Below are 20,751 nucleotides of genomic sequence, written 5' to 3' on the forward strand. Positions count from 1 at the left end.
TTTGATATTAAAATGAGATAAATCACATTTAAAATTCATATTGTCATATCTCTTAAATATGGAGATACGTTTATTTATTAAATTAATTTAATAATTATATTAAATAAATGCCAAAATAAAAATGATCTTAATTACTCATAATTTCCATATGTTACATTTGTCTATCACCGACATTGGCTTCTTCAATCTTTAGCCTTCATCATGTTTTGATGCGATCTTCACACACACACACACACACACACACACACACACACACACACACACAAGAACACCAAATTCTGATAAGTAATTCAATCAATCATAGGGATGGCAATGGGCGAGAAAAAACCCGTGACCTGCGAGTACCCAATCTGCAATGGGCGGGTAAAATTATTAGATCTTACCCGCGGGCACGGGTACGGGTAAAAATTTATACCCGCCGACGGGTCGTGGGCGGGTCGCGGGTATATACTACCCGTCGCGGGTAAAACCCGACCCGTGAATACATGACACTTTTCTTAATTTACCCACGAATTAATACTTACAATTATCAAATTTAAAAGTTATTTTACTAGTATTTGAATAATGATTAAAAATATAATATTATATACAAGTAAAAAACTTAATTTTAACGTCATTATGCATATAGCTTCTACATATGGTTTTATAATGTATAAAATTATTTCGATTTTCTAATTAAAAGTTGTATATTATTATTACCCGTGGGTTACCGCGGGTCACGGGTATCCGCGGGTCACGGGCATGAGCGAAAAGATTTTACCCGTGGGCGGGTAACGGGTTTCAACATACAAAAAAGAAACCCGACGGACGAGTCGCGGGTATATAGAACCCGTGCCCGTTACCCGCGGGCGCCATCCCTAATCATGTCGTATTAATCGAGCATCCATGGATGAGATCAGCGCAAACAATCGGGTTGATGAGATGTTGCCCTAATTCGAAATTGTATCAAATTAGGTCATGATTTGTAATCAAAAATCCATATATCTTTCCTACTTTGTTACACAATTTCAATTAAAAACTTAACCCATTCCAATATTATCTCATAAGATACGATCGCATCTCTAACACTTTCCCACCTAATCCATATGCTTGCAGTAGAACTCTATACATACTCATTCATTATTACTAAACTTAATAAATAGTGCATTACTGACATGAAACTTGACTACAACAATGATTACGATATATGTGTTCTTTACAATGATTAATCACATGAATGGTCTTATTGAATGTAGATTTTTTTTATTGTACGCAGCTAGCTATACATATAACTTTAGCATACTTAAATGATGCGCAGCTAACAAAAAAATGCTCTCAACTAATCCCCCCCACTCCGCCCCTAAAACTTCCGGCACCACCGCCCTCCGCCGTCATCCACCCCAATCTTTCCCCTTCCCCACCTCTCGGTTCACTCCAAAACAACTTAGCAGCATGCGTAATCCAAGAAATCACTTCCCATCTTCGACTAATACCTCCCAAAACGATGATGATGAAGGATGAATTAGGGTTGAAAGAAAAAAGAAAAAAAGCTTTGAGATTAATCGATTGAAAACCCTGATTCACCGTTACGGCTACGACAAACAACCCTTCATTAGATTACATCATAACAAATTTGTCCCTTCATACCCTAATAACATTCCAATCCGAAAAGTTAACCCTTTTAGCAAAACCGAAAACCCTAATTCTAAGAATGAATCAATCACCTCGTTCATGTTCCAATGCTTCCCTGAGCATTGGACCAAATCGGACTTGTGGTTCTTTTTCAAGAGATATGGTGACCTAAGGGATATTTTTATTCCATTTGGGAAAAATTGAAAAACGGGCGAAGCTATGGATTCGCTAGGTTTGCTAATGTATCTGATGTTGGCCACCTTCTCAAGCGATTGAATACCATCTACATCAGGGGCGAATGGTTAAAAGTTTTTATGGCACACAAATGTAGCAAACCTGGGACAAACATGTACAAACAAACGTATACTACATCTGGCATAGGCAAGCAACCTATTAACTATAAAAATAGTCTGCTCACAAACAACCGGAGGTATCCATTAGAAAACAGCCCATATTGAACGATCCAATTTCTGTCATCAACAACAATCATCGTGATGAAAGAAACTTTGCAGATGTTACAAAAGGGAAGGAAGAGTCCAGGTATGAGAAATGGTTCAAAAAAGTAGGGGGTCATAACGCAGAAAAAATACGAATCGTCTCTTTGGATGACGATGAAGTGTTTACAAAGAAAATGGATATGGCAATCATTGGTGAGTTATCAAAGTTTGAATATTTAGAACACTTTAAATTTCTTTGTGATATTGAAAAACTTAAACATTGAGATCAAGTACTTGGGCGGTATGGATGTAATGATCATCTTCGATAGTGTTGAACAAGCAAACTTAATACCAAATTCCAAGGATCATTCCCTCCATAAATGGTTGATTAATCTAAGAAAGTGGGATTGTTCCTATGCTCCGGTGGGTAGAATTACGTGGCTATACATCTCGGGTATCCCGGTACAACATTGGAATGAGAATACTTTCTCTAAAATCGCAGGTCTTTGGGGTCCTATTATTAAAATGCAAAATTGTACGTTAAATGGGAACCAAAATCTAATCTTCGGGAAGGTCTTGGTTAAGATATGGGATCCCTACCTTGTCAAAGACAGTGTAAAAATATTAACAAATGATCACGTTTTGTATGCACATGTAACCGAAGTGGTTGATAGTATTGCGTAAATTGACTTTGAAAAAGATGAACAACCTAAAAGTGAATGGAATTCAGATATGGGTTACGCGGATGGGGTTGAAAACATGTATCTGGGGGACAATTTCAAGATCAACCTTAACGGCAACGACTCCGATCATGCTTCCGATGATGAAGACGGGTCTGATGATGTGCAACATTCTAGATGTTGGACGACGAGCAACAACTTTACTGATAAAATTAATGCAGTATTGGAAACCCAAAAAAGTGTAGAAAACGCTTCAAATCCCAATAATTCAGTTAATGCTAGTGACGGCCACAACCAACATATACGTTGTACATCGATGCAAGAGAATGAAGATGCAGGTGGTGTGCTTTTTCGACAAGTATATGGGCCTGAAATAAACCCATCTCGAGAGATTGGATCAAATAAATGTAATGATAATAGGTCTACACATGGGCCAAGTACGAATAGGTCAAATAAAAAAGAAAGTGAATTATACAACAAGACTAAACCAAGTGGGCCTAGCTCCCTTCCTGACGGGCCACCACCAATTCCTGTTTACACATCCGACATTGAATATATTCCTTACAGGCCCAATTTAAATGTGCCATGCTCTATTAAACCAATCGATGAGGCGAATGAAAAAAACTCTAAACCTGACCCAATTATCCAATCCCCCAATTCCAATTTCTCCAAACAGTTCGATGATAATTGTCCTCCAGGTTTTCCAAAAAGTCCTATGTTTAAGCATGAAATAGGTAAATTTGTACGTATTAATCTATCGAACAACAAACAATTAAACAAGGCAGACACACTGGTTGGTTGTAATTCTGGAACCGGTCAGAAGAATACTTTGGATGGAACAAACATTGCTATCGAGAACCAAACCAATTCAAGCAACCAAGTCACATCTTCAATCGATGAAATTCAGGACACCCTTCCAAGCAAAACTCAAGCAAAACCCAACGCTACAAAGAATTCCGGCTCTGGCTCCAGTTTTAGCGATGACAGTAATGTTTTGAAAGAGTTCGGGAATGGTATTGGCCTTCAATGGATTGAGAACACACCGGAAATATAAATTGCCACCTTTGTGAGTTATGTTTTCTTTTCAATTTTAATTATGAAGATATTTTCGTTAAATGATCGTGGGTTTGGGAAAATTGGGCAAACAAAATTTAATTGGGTAAAAAACTTAACCTATACTAATAAACAGGATATAATTGCTATTCAAGAAACTAAACAGAAATCTATTTCGGACAGTTTCGTTGTAAAGCTATGTGGATGTCACGATTTGGATTATGTGTTTAAACCTTCTTTGGGTAAATCGGGTGGGATTTTACTAATATAGAACAAGTTAGTCTTTGTGGTCACCGAGGCCGTCGAAAGAGATTTCCTTTTGGGTATAAGGGGCACTTGGGTTGGGAAACAAACCGATTGTATCATTATTAATGTTTACGGGCCACATCAAGGCAATTTAAAAAATAAATTTTGGGATAGCCTTGAAAATATTATGTTGAAAGCTTCGACGAGCCCAACACACCACTATAGAGGATCTAGACTATACTAGACTCACTACACCAACACTTTGACGTTGGTTAGCCTTTAATTTTATAAATCCTTAGTGCACAATGTACTTAGGCGACAGTGTCGACCATATATCTTTAGGCGGTATAACTGACCATGTATTACTTAGGCGGCAGAGCCGACCATATAATAAGAACAACAAAAGTGCACTAAGAACTTAAACACAAACTAAAGCTTGATCGGGAAACTTAACAAAAACACTTATATTAAATTACAATTACAATATTACTTACAAGCTTTATCTTCTCTACTTTAGCTAACTCACACTCTTCTTCTCTTCTTCACAACTCACTTCTTATTTCACTCTCACAACTTCACACAACACAAATGAAATCTCCTTCCATATTTATACTACTCCATGGAACATTCTAGAACCTAGATATTTCTATGGATATATAAATATCTAGATATTTCTACAACCTACAAATATCTAGATTTTTCTTTTACATTTCAATTTCTAGATTTTTCTCTCATATTCTAATATCTAGATATTTTCTTATACATATTAATATCTAGATATTTTACACATATACATTTACTAATTCCATATTATTCTAAATTTGCATTGTATTTTAACACTCCCCCTCAATGCAAATTTTCTTCCAACGATGTCTTGCAGACCATTCCAAGTGCTTCTCTGAATTTTGTAAACTTCAGTTTACTTAGGCTCTTGGTGAATATATCTGCTACCTGTTCATCTGTCTTTGTTGGCACCATCTTGATCTCCCCTTCAAGGACCTTCTCGCGAACATAGTGATAGTGTACTTCTATATGTTTTGTTCTTGCGTGAAAGACTGGATTCTCTGCTAGACGTATAGCTGATAGGTTATCGCAGAAAAGCTCTACTTGATAGTCTGTTGATTGATGAAGATCTTCCATTAGTTGTTTCAACCTTGTAATTTCTTGTGTTGCTGACGATGCCGATCGATATTCTGCTTCAGTGCTTGACAAGAATACTGTTGGTTGTCTCTTGCTGCACCATGATATTACTCCTGATCCAAGACTAAACATGCATCCAGTTGTTGACCGTCGTGTATCATAGTCTCCAGCGTAAGCGGCGTCACAATATCCAGTCACGTGACATTCTTTTGTTTTCTTGTATAAAATACCAAAGTTAATAGTGCCTTTAACATACCTTAAGATGCGTCGTACAACATCAAGGTGAGGCTTCTTCGGATTGCTCATGTATCGACTAACCACTCCAACTGCATAAGATATGTCTGGCCGGCTTAGTGTGAGATAAATAAGACTTCCGACCATCTTTCGATACATGGTAACATCTTGAAGACTTTTTCCATCATCTGCTCGTAGTTTTGTATTCGGATCCATCGGAGTTGAGATAGGTTTGCAATTAAGCATTCCGTACTTTTGTAAAAGATCTCGCGCATATTTCTGTTGTCCCAGAAATAATCCTTCTCTTTTCTGCTCTATTTTGAGTCCAAGAAAATGTTTGAGTTCTCTAAGCTCCTTCATATGAAATCTGATAGACAGATTCTCTCTTGTTCTTTGAATCTCCTCATAGTGATCTCCCGTGATGATTAAGTCATCCACATATACTAGCACTATGGCTAGTTTTCCATGATCTTGTTTCACAAATAAACTAGAATCTGAAGGAGCAACTGTGAAACCACTTTTTACTAAAAACTCGCCAATCTTCCCATACCAAGCTCTTGGAGCCTGCTTCAAGCCGTATAGTGCTTTCTTTAATTTGCAGACATGGTCAGGATGGGACTTGTTCTCAAAGCCTTTTGGTTGCTCCATATAAATTTCTTTGTCAAGTTCTCCATGTAAGAAAGCGTTCTTGACATCCATCTGCCACAGCTTCCAAGATTTACTAGCGGCTAAAGCTAGTAGAGCTCGAATTGTTGTGATCTTCGCCACTGGACTAAACGTTTCTTCATAATCCAGCCCATATTGTTGAGAAAAACCTCTAGCAACAAGTCGAGCTTTATACCTTTCAATGGAGCCATCTGATCGAGTCTTCACCTTGTAAACCCATTTACAAGATATTGGTTTTACATCTTTTGGCTTTGGAACTAAACTCCATGTCTGGTTTTCTTTTAGTGCATTAATTTCTTCTTCCATCGCTTTATGCCATTCTTGACTTTGTGCTGCTTCTTCATAAGTGGAAGGCTCAATATGTATTAATTCATCCACATGAGCAGCATTGGCATACCTCGGATTAGGTTGCCTCGGCCTTGTTGATCTCCGTAATTCTTGCACATGCTCCTCGGTATCCATTTGGCTTGGACGAACCTCTTCGAATGTAGATTGATGTACCCCAGTTTTCCATGGACTCGTTTCCTTAGAGTACTATCCATCTCCTTCTTTAATTGGATCCGATATGTGCTCTTTATGTTTTTCTTTCTCCTCTGGAACTTCTTCTAATCCATGAGATTCTGGAAGCTCTATCTTTTGAGATGACCACCATGAAGAAGCTTCATCAAATACCACATTTCTTGAAGTATGACACTTTTCAGTATTTGGATCACAACATCTCCATCCTTTTCTTGATTCATCATAACCGACAAAAATGCATCGAATTGCCTTCTTATCAAATTTGCTTCGTAGATGATCTGGTACGAAGACGTAGCATACACATCCAAAAACCTTGAGATGGTTGACGGTTGGCTTGATCTTCCATGATCTTTCATATGGTGAAATATATCCCAACTTTGTTTGTGGGAGTCTGTTAATCACATATGAAGTCGTCCTCATACATTCGGCCCAAAATTTTCCTGGTACATTCTTACCATGAAGCATACTTCGACAAGTTTCAGCAAGATGACGATTCTTACGTTCTGCCACTCCATTTTGTTGTGGAGTATTAGGGCAAGTTAATTGCCTTCTGATCTTGTGCTTCTTAAGATAGATATTGAACTCGGTTGATAAATATTCTCCTCCATTATCTGTGCGTAAGCATCGAATCTTAGTATTGAGCTCACTTTCTACCTTGTTCTTGAACTCTTTAAACTTCAGAAAAGTCTCCGACTTCTCCTTCATGAAGTAAACCCACACATATCTTGAGAAGTCATCAATGAATGTCACCATATATTTCATACCTCCAAGTGATGTTTGTTTCACTGGGCCGAAAACATCTGAGTGTATGAGCTCTAGTGGTGTCTTGGACTGATGCGCTGACTCCTTGAATGGCAATTAGTGAGCTTTGCCAAATTGACATCCAGCACATATTGTATCTGTTCGGATATCAATTTGAGGAAGCCCATTTACTATGTGTTTCACCATCATCTCCTTTAACTTGTTGTAGCCCACATGCCCAAGACGTTCATGCCAAAGATTAGCCGTCTCATTCTTTCGAGTCTTATCCACATATGCTATTTCAGCAGATAATACATAGACCGATTCTATTCTTCTTCCACGCATAACTGGATTGCCAACCACCTTTACTCTCTTAAATACGGACACATCTTCTGGTCCAAAGAGCACATAATTCCCTTCTGCTGTCAATTGTGGTACTGATAGTAAATTCTTCTTTAGGCCAGGGACAAGATACACCTTCTCGAGTTGGAGCTTATGAGAGTCACCTTCACTTGGAATTATTGTCTTTCCAATGTGAGAAATAGACAACCTTGAATTGTCGGCTGTCAACACGACTCTCTTTCCTTTGTAATCCTCCATTTCTTGCAGCTTCGTCTTATCATTGGTCATATGATTTGAGCACCCAGAATCGATGATCCAATCATCTTTGTAGTTTATTTTTGACTTTAAAGTTGTTGTAAGAGCTTGATCATCTATGTCAGCTTCAACAGAGAGTCCAGCTTCTGCATCCCATGTTTCCTCATTAATGGTTGCTTCGAATGTGACCTCTTTCTTCTCATCTCTTGCGGCGGCCACATTTTCTTCGAAAGTTCGCCTTCTGGGGAATCTACATTCTCGAGCAAAATGACCCTTCTTGCCACAATTGAAGCATTCACCATTCTTTCTCTTATCATTTTCCCCGTATTGTTGGCGATGATCTCTTCTTCCTTGTTGAGCTCCCCCTGAAGCGTTGCCTTTTGATTTTGGGTGACCCTTCCACCCATATGTCTTACTTTCTTTCATCGCCTCTTGTCTTCGAGATGTTGCTTTCTTTTTATTGGTGAAGAGTGCATCTTCTCCGTCTTTTATGGTTACTTCATTCATCTGCTTGGCTAATGCCTCTTGATTAGCCAACAAATTCTCCAGCTCTATTAATGATGGTTGAGTAGGTCATCCTCTCACAGCGGCTATAAATCCATTATACTCGGACCTTAAGCCATGGATGATAATTCTCTTCATCCTTGCATCACTCACTTTCTCTTCAGGAGCAAGTTAAGATATCTCACGGCAAATTGATTTCACCTTGGTGAAATACTGAGAAATAGACAGACTTCCTTGTGAGATACCCGCGAGCTCATTTTCCAAGTGCTGGAGGCGTGCTTCATTCTTCCTTGAAAATAATTTTTCAAAAGTTTCCCAAGCTGCCTTTGGTGTTTTCTCGTCACGGATGTGCTCCAATAGATCCTCCTCGATTGTAGTCTTCAATATAAATAAAGCCTTCCCGGCCTTGATGTTCCATTTTCTCAAGGCTTCAGCATTTTCTTTCGGTGGAGGCGTTGTGTCACTGCCAGCAACTATTTCCCATAAATCCTGTCCTTGTAGGTAGGATTCTATGCAAGTCCGCCAATAACCATAGTTGTGGTTATTGAGACTCTTGATTCCACTGCTCGTACTTGCAAGATCTGCCATCATGACGTCCAACGTCCAATAAGCTTGGTCCCTGACCAATGAGCTTTCACAGTTCCTAACTGTGCTCCGACAGAATCTCCCTTAGAGCCTTGGTGAAAACAAGTCGATGTAAACGTCCAACGTTTACCGATTTCCTCTACTAGAAATGATCCCGAACGACCCGCTCTGATACCAATTGTTGAAAGCTTCGACGAGCTCAACACACCACTATAGAGGATCTAGACTATACTAGACTCACTACACCAACACTTTGACTTTGGTTAGCCTTTAATTTTATAAATCCTTAGTGCACAATGTACTTAGGCGACAGTGTCGACCATATATCTTTAGGCGGTATAACCGACCATGTATTACTTAGGCGGCAGAGCCGACCATATAATAAGAACAACAAAAGTGCACTAAGAACTTAAACACAAACTAAGGCTTGATCGGGAAACTTAACAAAAACACTTATATTAAATTACAATTACAATATTACTTACAAGCTTTATCTTCTCTACTTTCGCTAACTCACACTCTTCTTCTCTTCTTCACAACTCACTTCTTATTTCACTCTCACAACTTCACACAACACAAATGAAATCTCCTCCCATATTTATACTACTCCATGGAACATTCTAGAACCTAGATATTTCCATGGATATATAAATATCTAGATATTTCTACAACCTACAAATATCTAGATTTTTCTTTTACATTTCAATTTCTAGATTTTTCTCTCATATTCTAATATCTAGATATTTTCTTATACATATTAATATCTAGATATTTTACACATATACATTTACTAATTCCATATTATTCTAAATTTGCATTGTATTTTAACATATTATGCAGGTGAATGTTGACGAATGGCTACTATGCAGTGATTTCAATGAGGTAAGAAATAGTTCGGAACGAAGAAACTGCGACTTTATCGAGTATAGAGCCAAACTTTTCAATGATTTTATCGATAATACTCAACTACTCGAGTTACCATTGGGGGTAACATGTTCACGCGTATTAGTGATGACGGTCTCAAATATAGTAAATTAGACAGATTCTTGGCTTCAGAGAAATTTGTATCGGCCTGGGACGGGTTGTCGGCTTGTATTCTTCAACATAAATATTTTGACCATTGTCCCATTTTGTTGAAAGACTCGAACATAGACTTCGGACCAAAGCCAATTCGTATTTTCGACAACTGGTTCAATACAAAAGAAAGTGAGATTAAGATAAAAGAAGCATGGTATGAAAACCCTTCTACCATTCATGCGGATTGCAATGTAAGAGACAAATTAAAGAAGGTAAAATCGATCCTAAAAGCTACCGGTAATTCAAATTTTGAAAGATTAAACATCGAGATTACCGAACTTTAAAAAAGTGGCCGAGTGGGAAAATGAGAAAGATAAACGATTTTTAACTGAAGATGAGATTTCACGGTGATTGAAAGATAGAGAAGCTTGGTTCAAAAAAGATAAAGAAAAGGCGGATATTCTTAAACAAAAGGCGAGATTAAAATGGGCAATTGAGGTTGATGAAAATAGTAAGTTTTTTCACTCTCAAATAAAAAGACGCCAAAGCAAAAACAATATTCGGGGCATAAACATCAATGGAATTTGGCATGAAAGCCCGAGTATAATTAAGGACGAAGCATTCAAATTTTTCCGTAATCGGTTCAACAATGTACTGGACAGAAAGTTTCAATTATCACTTGCGCCTGAATCTACACTTTCTGCGACAGAAGCTGCTGATCTTGAGCGCTCGTTCACCGTCGAAATTTTTTTTGACGCCATCCGAGATTGTGGTGGCTCTAAAGCCCCCGACCCCGACGGTTTCAACTTGAAATTTTTTAAACAATATTGGGACTTAATCAAAGATGATGTGCTAACCGCGTTTAATAACTTTTGGATCACCGGGGAAATTTCTTACGGGTGTAATGTGTCCTTTATCGCTTTATTACCGAAAAAATGATCCACAAGGTTTCTCCGATTACCGTCCGATAAGCCTTATCGGTAGTTTTTACAAAATATTATCAAAAGTCCTCTCGATTAGAATTCAAAATTGTTGGTCCCTTGATTAACAACAGGAGTATTGTAGAGGGGGGGATACAATTCTTTTGTTTATCTTAACAGTTTAAGCAACTTAGTATTCATGCAAGTAAACTAAATAAGAGTCAAAGGTAATTTTTTAACGATTATTCTTTATTGATATAAATCACAAAGAATCACAACTATCCTTGACGAAATGATAGTTGGTTGATACAGATTCACCTAAGTTATAGCTATTGAGGTTATCTAAAGCTATTACACGTTTGGACTCTTAATAAATAAAACTCACACCACTAGTTATTACAATAGTGGATACACCAATTTATAGTAGTCCTATTATCCGTGTAATTGTTCTATTGTCCACTGGTACATAGGACGTCTGTACTTGTGGGGATAATTGTGTCAGAGAGCATGCTCCCTTCTTTCCTCTTTGGTAGCTATTTGCAGGAACACCCCAATTCGGTTTGGCATCACTATTTGATTAAACAAATAGAATGGTGTGTTCCCTAGGCGTTGACAAAGGATAACACATGTCTGCACATGCGTTAAACTTCTGCATTCCCACATGGTCTTGTAAAGTCACTTGTCAGTCACCGACGTGTGTCCTTTTCTATTTAACTTTGTCTTCGACTTCTGTTGAATAGTACAATTGATGTAGACCACTCAGGAAACCACTATGCTTGTAATGGAGCATAGCTGTCTTGTGTTGTATGCTGCTTTCCAGCCATGCTGGTTCTTCTATGCTGAGTCACTTGATATTCTTGAATTTCTTGGTACACATCCTGTGCTGATCGAAGAATACTGTCTACCTTGTGCTGGTAGACTAGGCAGCATATTAGACACTCGACATAGCAATATCTGCTGTCTATACACAAACAAACTTGTGCTGGCTGCACATTACATTTTAGTGCAAATAAATTTCTATTTTGTCATAATTAAATCCTTAATTACTTTGGGGACTCAACAATCTCCCCCTATTTGATGATGACAAAACCTATGACATATAGAGAAAATACTAAAGTCAGCACTAAGGGACCTGATGAAAAATAGGCAGTAAATTTGTCCCTTTTTGGTTTGTTTTTGGGATCTTTTGCTGAGTTATCTATATCTTATAAATTGATATGATTTTGAAGATAAACTCATTTTATGTTTACTACAACAGTATATATACAATAATTACAAGACAGTATAATGAAACATGAAATAACAAAAGATACAAATTAAGCACTAAAAGGCTATCTGTTTTTATCCTTTTCTTTATCTTGTTCATCATTAGATAGCTCTTCTTCCTTCACTTTTACGGCTGCCTAGGCTTCAGAAAACAGGATAGGTAGCTCAGCAGGATTAAACACTGGTATTTGAGGAGGTAGAATGATGGGATCTCTTCTGTGTGGGCCAGCACAAATAGATTTCTTTCTTTTAGGCTTCTGTGAAAGAACTTCTTCGACATTCACTTCTGGTGCATTCCCATACTTGACTGCTTTGTTGAAGAGTTCTTGAAGTTCAAGTTTCAGTGTATTTTTAATAGCACTTTTACCTATGTCAATGAAGTACTGCAGTATCTCCATCCATTCACTGAATCTAAAAGTTCTTAGATTCGTGTAATCTACCCTCTCATAGACATTATTGTCCCTGCTGATACTGAAGGACCTTTTTGTACCTTTATGAATTTTGATGGTCTTACCAGTATTAGATCTTCTAGTCATCACATCAGCATACTTACTCTTGAAGAAGTGATCAGATAGCTCTTTTGTTCTTTCAGTCTCTATAGGAGTCTCAGTAGGTACCTTCTCAGTAGATTTCAGTTCATCCAATGCCTTGTCCTGAGCTTTGACTATGGCTTTTGCTAACTTGAGAGATTCAGCCTCTTGCTTTCTGTCAGTAGCCAATTTAGCTTCTTCTTCCCTGAGCCTCAGCCGTTCAGCATACTCAGCATCATCCCTTATTTGTTGTTCAAGCTGAACACTTGTAATATAGTCATTAATAGTGATGTTCAGGGATTTTGCTGTTGCAATCAATTGCCTGCCTTCATCAGTTGTTAGGGCATCACAATATTGCTTTAAATCCATGTCCAGCTGCAAATTGTATAAGTACACACCAATATCAATGCCGAACTCCAAGGCATTAATGTAGAATTGCTGGTCAAGTGGATGATACAGCAGTTAGATATGGCGTATTCTTTCTGGTATTCCTGCTGCTCTTTGTTCTAGCAGTTTAGGAACAGTAATCTCAAGTCTGTAAGCCTCCCTTTCATCTGGATTCATTTTTCTGATGTCAGGCTTACTCCTTGCATCTGAGTCATATTCCCAAGTGGTATGCTTATCATTCTTCTTTGGGGAAGATGGAGGATATACAAAAGGTGATTCTGCTGTGCCAGAAGGACCCACTGGTTCAAAGTCAATACGTTCATCTAGTGTCCTGTCAAAATAAGCAAGAATCCGTGCAAGTATTGGTGATTGAACGAAAGTTGAACTACCCCTGCCCCAGACTGTGAAATTAGCAGCAACAGAATCAGTATCATCATTAGCTCCCAGCCCATCCACCTTAGCTGGGTCTTCAGATCTTGTTTCACCCAGCAGCACACTTCTAGATGGGTCTTCTATCACAACACTCCTTGCTGTGTCTTCAGTACCAGCTGACTGATTAGTATCAGCTGGCACAACTGCCGTAGTATCTTCACCAGCTGCCTCAAATAAGGGCTCTTTCCTTAGGGGCTGGTGGTCCCTAGGGGCAGATTTTACCCTTTGTTTATTGATTGGCTTGAGTTCAGCTGGTGGTTCTTGTGTTGATACTGGTTCTTGTGGAGACCGATAGGGAGTGATTGCTAGATACTCCCCCTCAGCAGGAGACATATCTGTCTCTACTGATTTCTGCTGGCTGTGATTGTACAGCTGGCTGAGCAGTAGATGCAGGTCGAGAAGATTGGCTGGTTTTCAACATAGCATCCAGCAATTTCATAAACACATCAGTTCTTTCTCCTCCTAACCTGTTAGAATCCAGATATCTTTGCATCTCTTCAGGTGTCATCTTTTTGATTCTATCTGCTCGCTCAACATACAGCTTTGCTTTCTTCCTGTCATATTTCACCATGAACTTAGCATGTCTTTTTAAAGCATCCTTCTTGTATTCGTATATGATGAGCAGTTCATCATGAATATCACGCTTTTCAGGAGTGAAGGTTCTTCTATGCTCAATTTTATGTCTTTTTCGAGCAGCATAGGCCTCAAATTTAGCATTGAAAGCATCATTTAAATCCTGCTGTCTCTTCTGATGCCTCTCCATTTTTCTTTTCATCTTTCTTTCAATGATTTAAGAGACAGCAAAAGATTCAGTTACAGCCAGTTCAGAAACATCACTGGGCTTATTGCCAGAACCAATATCATCCACAGATGTGGCAGGCATACTGGGTTGAGATTCACCAGCAGCCTTAACACCTGCTTCAGTATGAGCGTTGCTGGGCTTAGGGCCAGTACCTTGACCAGTACCATCACCACCAACATCACCATCTCTACTTTGCTGCTTAGGAGCTTTCTCATGCTCATGCTCCCCCTCAGTTTGTTTTATCTTATTATGTTTCTTAGCTTTCTTCTCCCCCTTTTTGTCATCAGTAGGGGCAAAAGCAGGGTCTGGGGAAACACGCGCATCAAGATCACTATCTGACTCAGGAACAGAAAAAGCAAAGTTGTTCCAGTCAGCGTCAGCAGGAGATATATGTGCATCAGGGTCTACACCATATTGCCTGAGACAAAGGTTTGAAGATCTGACTTCATTCCTAGCAACATCCATGGCCATTTGATTTACGCTGGCTCTAACATCAGCTTGAAGAGCATCCATGCGTTGCACTGTCTCTACCAAAGTAACATAATCAGAAGCAGGAATCATGGTAGCCATCTGCTATTCCTGTGACTCTAATCTCTCTTCTAATACCAAGTTAACTTCATTCAGAAATTGATTCCTTCGTTTAGCAGCATCTAGTTCTGCTTGAAGAAGGGTAATGTGATCAGTATACTCGTTGTGAGAGATGATTCGCTGCTTAAGTTCATCTTCTTCTTCATAGTGGCGGCGAATAGTATCAACTAATAGATCTGCAAAGGCAGTAACTTGCTTGAGCTGGGTTTCACTAACAGATATGGTTATATAACCAGCCCTGCAAATAGCTTCAGCCATGCAGTCAACTAGAGTTTCCCTGATTGTTATGGTGATATCAGGTGTGATTCTGGCAACTGTTCTGTAAACAGCCAAAGTAGATACTTCAGCCACCTCAGAATTAACAGATCCACTGGTTGAGGGGCGATCACTAACAGCTACAATAGGAGTACCTCCATGGGGTGGTGGAGGTGGAAGGTCAGTATCTGACTCATCACCATGATCACCATCATTTTTACCTTCACCCAAAGATTTAGAACCACTGGTATCCTTTGCAGCATCATTGATGTCATCATCACCTAGATCCACTGATTTTTATTTGGAGCCAGTCACTTTATCATGAATGACCGGCTCTTCCTTACCAGTACCTTTATCAGCATCACCATCAGATGAATAAGATGATGAGGAAGAAGCTAATGAATCAGAAGGTACTGGCAAATCAGAAATATTCTGCATCACACATTTACCAGTAGTAGGATCAATGATGAACTTGAGAGGCCTCCAAGTACCAGGACACGGAGAAACAGCTGGAGCCATGCCAAACACATGGTAGTAAGGTTGTTCATTAATCTGCTCCAGTGTGGCCAGCCTCTCAAAAACTTCTTCACATGCTAGTTGATCAAGCTGAGATAGTAGTTCAGTCAGCTCCTCAGCAAGTAATTTGCTAGCTGAAACTAATGCACTTTGTGGATCAATAGTCAGCTGATCCACCAGTAGGGCAATTTTGGGGGTGATAGAAGCTCCCCTGTAGATGAAGTTGGGCACCACTTCATCTGGATCTGGTACCTTGCAAACATACTTAGGCTTTTCACCAGAAGCAGAAGCCTGAGTAGAGTTAGTTGTAGTAACAGCAGGGGTACCAGCATCCAATTTAACACCCTGTTCACCAAAATCTGAACCAGGGATGACAATGACATTTGCTGCATTTGGAGGAATGGATTGAAACTCCATATCAGATGAATCAGTAATAGCAGCAGCAGTATCAGTTGTTAGCACAGTGTCACCCTTGGCTTCAGTGACAAGATCATCAACAAGAACCTCCATAACAATTTTATCAATAACCTCTTCAAGAACAGGAGGAGATTCATCAGAAACCATCTCTTCAGAACCAGTAGGAACAGTTGAACCAGCATCAACTTGATCCCCAGTATCACCAGCACCAGTAGAAGTAACAGTACTAGTATCAGCACCACCAGTAGGAAAATCAGTAGCACCAACACCAGTAGCAGAGGCAGAGAGCTCATCAGTACCAGTTGTAGAACCAGTAAGAACAACAGGATTCCTTTCATGCTCCCCCTCTGCATGTTCATCTACCCTGCTAAGAACTGAAACAAAAGAACATTTTATGTTAACAACTGTAGAACCAAATAAATTTGACTCAATAATTACATCTTGTTTTGGTCTCTGGGGACAGACTGGTGATTTAGTCAGCCCTTTGAATGAGACAGAGTAAGGTGTCTGTAAGTGCAGGTGTGACTCTGCTGACTCATTGGCAATACATGTTGACCCAGATTGTGTAAGAGTTCTGGCTGTTAACAATGTAGGAGTGTGACTCTTATCAAGATCCAAGTAACATTCAGGTTGTGCAGTAGCCTGAGCTGGTTCAACACGATGAGGATCCAGCTCAAGTCTGCTTTGGGGGTCAGGTATGTTCTCTGCTGGTTGTACTGTCAGCAGAGAATATTTCATGAAGTATAATTTTGAAAAATCGAGAAGTGTCTGGTTAGAAGAGTATGGGTTGCTACTCTTCTTAACACTAGTTTTAAAACCAGTCAGCTTGGAAGCCAAGGTTGTACCCTTAACTCCACTTTCATTTTTCAAGTCAGCAGTTAAAATATTTTTAATTATGTTAGAGATTTCTGCTGTTTAGTCTAGAGACGCATCAGGTTCCATAGCAACATCCTTTTCAGGAGCAGCAGTTGAGACTGGGGCAACCTCCCCTGTGGCGTGCTTGGAGTCAGCTTTTGCACGTTTGGATTTGCCTGTTACCAAGAAATAGATTAGCAACGAATTCCAATACTAGAAGTGGGTAGTCAGTATATAAGACTAGGGTTATTCTTTATTATCAGAGAGCACTAGATTCTAATACAACTACTGCGTTACCAGTATCTGAGACGGTGGCTGTTCTAGTAGTCCCTCAGCTGGTGCACTACTAGAGGCAGTCGATTGGGTAGCTCCACCCCGAGTAGCAAGATACTCAAGCATTCCTGGCGTCAGACCAGTATATGGAGCAGCTGGTGCTGCCTTTGTCATCCCCCCTTTTTTCAGTTGAAGGTCAAATGATTCGTCATTAATCTGCTGGTAAGCATCACCCATCTCTTTTCAAACACAAGGCTCAAAAACCTTGGAAAGGGGATTAAATGTGTTCTTTTTGGTACAAGCACCATTTCCCTTAACCTTAGGTAGATTTCTGCATCATAATCGATGTTCCTGTTGAACAACATCCCATGACCCATCTTTAGCTCAAAATCTGAGCATTGATCAAAGCTTCCTGACTTCTGGCTGATGCACTGGGTCAGCAGACCAAAGAAATAGTACCACAGCGGTGGCATGTGCTTCCTCAATGGGTTGTGGGCCATAGCACCCGTATATCCGATGGTTTCCAGCACTTCCCTTCTCACATCATCACTAGATGGTGAAGCAACAAATGGTCCACCTGAAATTGTAGGGCTCGTCTAATAGTATCGACGGTGACAGAGCATGTTAGGGTTTTAGTAACCATGCCATGAATATATGGTGTACCCTGTGGAGTGTTGGTAATGGTATCTGTATACCAAAATCTGCCTAAGCAGGTCGGATAGAGTCTGGAAGGAACTCCGGTGATAGATCTAGCCAATGGACATTGCCTAATGTATGCAATTAATGTCTCATAGCCCATGTTGGCTTTAGACTTAGGGATAGAGAGAGCATGTGCATCATTGCCTCGAGAAAGACGGATAAGATCATGTGCTGGTGTGTTTGAAGCCTATACAAGGCTTGGATGCAAGGCAAATAATGGTGCCTATTCCTGTTGCTCCTCCGATTCCGGTGGTTGTTGTTATTGTTGCTGTTGTTCCTCAGGTTGGTTTTCGATTGGTTGTGGTTGTTGTTGTTGTTGGTCTGCCATTGATGATTGTAGAAGATGAATGTTTGAATGATTTGAAGATTTGGGGATTTTGAGAGAAGAGTGTGATTTTGAAAATTAAATAACCGAAGGTTATTATGGAAAATGAATCACCATTTTATCCTTTCTGATTGGTGAATAAGTGCAGGAGAGAGAAAATGACAACTGTCATCTGCAGGTGCGTGGGCAGATTTGACAGACTGGCATGTTTTCGAGGGGACACAGACTGTTGACATGATGTTTAATCGGCTTGAATACTCATACCTCCCATTATGCATTAAATGCAGTAGGTTTTTAATTCAAAGTTGAAGTTAAAGACCACAAAATAAAGTTTGTATTAACTACACAAATTCTTTGTTACATTTAATATGTCATGTATTTAATTTAAATCATTGGGAGTAAATGAGTTTCAGTTTTAAGGTATCATCTTAGTATTGTGAGCTATTTATTACTTCATTTTAGACATTGTATAACCATGATATAAAAGACCTTGTTGTACTGATTGTTTGACATGTAGGCAGTAAGTAAAGAATTGTGACTTACTGGTTTGCCCTACATGCTGTAGAGCCAGCACACCAACAAAGTTGTCTTTTATTTTAGAGTTCAAGCATACCCAGCTCAGAGATGAGATATTTAAAATGTTTCTCATCTAAGGGCTTTGTGAAAAGATACGCTAACTGCTGGTCTGTTGAAATAAAATGTAGCTCTACATCTCCTTTTTGAACGTGATCCCTTATGAAGTGATATCTAACATCAATGTGCTTAGTCCTTTAATGCATCACAGAATTGTTGGTGATAGTAATTGCACTGGTGTTGTCACAGTAGATTGGAGTTTTAGTAACATGAACACCATACTCCTTCAGCTGGCTTTGCATCCATAACACTTGAGCAGTACAGCTCTCAGCAAAAATATGTTCTGTCTCAACAGTGGATGTGGACACAGTATTTTGCTTTTTGCTCGTCCAGCTGACTAGTCTACCACCCAGTAACTGGAAACCACCAGTGGTACTTTTCCTATCTATTTTACATCCTGCAAAATCAGCATCATAATACCAAATTAGTTCAAAATCCTGGTCTTTGGGATACCAAAGACCACGTTTAGCAGTAGCTTTCAGATACCTAAATATCCTCATTACTACCAGCAAATGTGACTCTTTAGGATCAGCTTGATATCTGGCACAGAGACCTGTGGCAAACATAATATCTGGTCTGCTGGCTGTGAGATAAAGTAGGGACCCATTCATACCTCTATATTCAGTGATATTGACTGGTTCACCATTAGGATCAGCATCTATTTTGATAGATGCTGCCATTGGAGTCCCTATATCTTTTAAACAGGTCAGACCAAATTTCTTTAGCATATCTTTGATATATTTATCTTGACTTATAAAAATTCCATCATCAAGTTGTTTAATTTGTAATCCTATAAAGTATTGCAAATCTCTTTGTAAGCTCATTTCATATGTCTTTAACATAAGTTTTGAAAAATCTTGACAATGTTTTTCATTTTTAGATCCATAAATAATATCATTCACGTATATCTGTACCAGCAAGAGATCACCATCTATCTCCTTTGAGAATAGAGTGGTATCAATTGTTCCAACTTTAAAACCTATACCAGTGAGATACACATGAAGTTTCTCATACCATGCTCTTGGTGCCTATTATAGGCCATATAGAGCTTTGTCTAACTTGTAGACATGGTCTGGATATTTACTGCTTACAAAACCAGGAGGCTGTTTGACATAGACTTCTTCTTTCAGCTTCCCATTTAGAAATGCAAACTTAACATCCATCTGGAATACCCTAAAGTTCATCTTAGCAGCATATTCCAGGAACAATCTAATAGCTTCCATCCTAGCCACTGGTGCATATGTCTCTCCATAATCCAATCCTTCTTCCTGTTTGAAACCCTGAACTACCAATCTAGCTTTGTTTCTGATCACAATCCCATCTTCATCCATCTTATTCTTGAAAACCGACTTGGTACCAATGATCTTCTTAGTTTCATCATCAAGTTTAGGTACCAATGTCCAAACCTTATTCCTATCAAACTGGGAGATCTCTTCTTGCATAGCTCCTGCCCAGCTAGGATCTTTGATTGCTTCTTCTGGACATGTAGATTCAATGGTAGATACAAAGTTTACATGCATACAAAAGTTGTTGGTTGCATGTCTCCGTGTCTTAACACTACTGGCCAGATTACCAATAACCTGCTCAATTAGATGCTCCTTTGTCCATATAGTGTTATGAACATGTGAGCTTGTTATGGAACACACAACATCTTGATCATTAGCTGGTTCAGCAGTATGAGCAGCAGCAGAAGACAGCTGTTCATTATGAGTATAACCAGTGCCAGCTTGTGATCCTTCAGAACCAGTAGACCTCTGCTCAAGTTGCAGAACTTCAGTAGAGCCAGTAGGTCCACTAGGTTTAGACACAGATGGAACAAAATG

General features: G+C 39.2%; 1 protein-coding gene across 1 annotated transcript; it reads left to right on the forward strand.

Moving 5' to 3' along the window:
• The first annotated feature begins 10,005 nt into the window (after nt 1-10,005).
• LOC139887196 (uncharacterized) lies at nt 10,006-10,969 on the forward strand. The gene is made up of 2 exons (XM_071870641.1): nt 10,006-10,327; nt 10,449-10,969. Exons 1-2 carry the CDS (start codon nt 10,006-10,008, stop codon nt 10,967-10,969), a joined length of 843 nt encoding a protein of 280 aa, XP_071726742.1.
• The last annotated feature ends 9,782 nt before the right edge of the window (nt 10,970-20,751 follow it).

Source organism: Rutidosis leptorrhynchoides, chromosome 1, assembly GCF_046630445.1.
Source record: "Rutidosis leptorrhynchoides isolate AG116_Rl617_1_P2 chromosome 1, CSIRO_AGI_Rlap_v1, whole genome shotgun sequence".
Classification (NCBI taxonomy): Eukaryota; Viridiplantae; Streptophyta; class Magnoliopsida; order Asterales; family Asteraceae; genus Rutidosis; species Rutidosis leptorrhynchoides.

Bases quoted from the DNA above. Each gene is read 5' to 3' on its own strand.
- LOC139887196 (XM_071870641.1), top strand. From the start codon at position 10,006: ATGTTCACGCGTATTAGTGATGACGGTCTCAAATATAGTAAATTAGAC. The intron at 10,328-10,448 runs GTAATTCAAATT...GGTGATTGAAAG, and splicing joins ATCGATCCTAAAAGCTACCG to ATAGAGAAGCTTGGTTCAAA.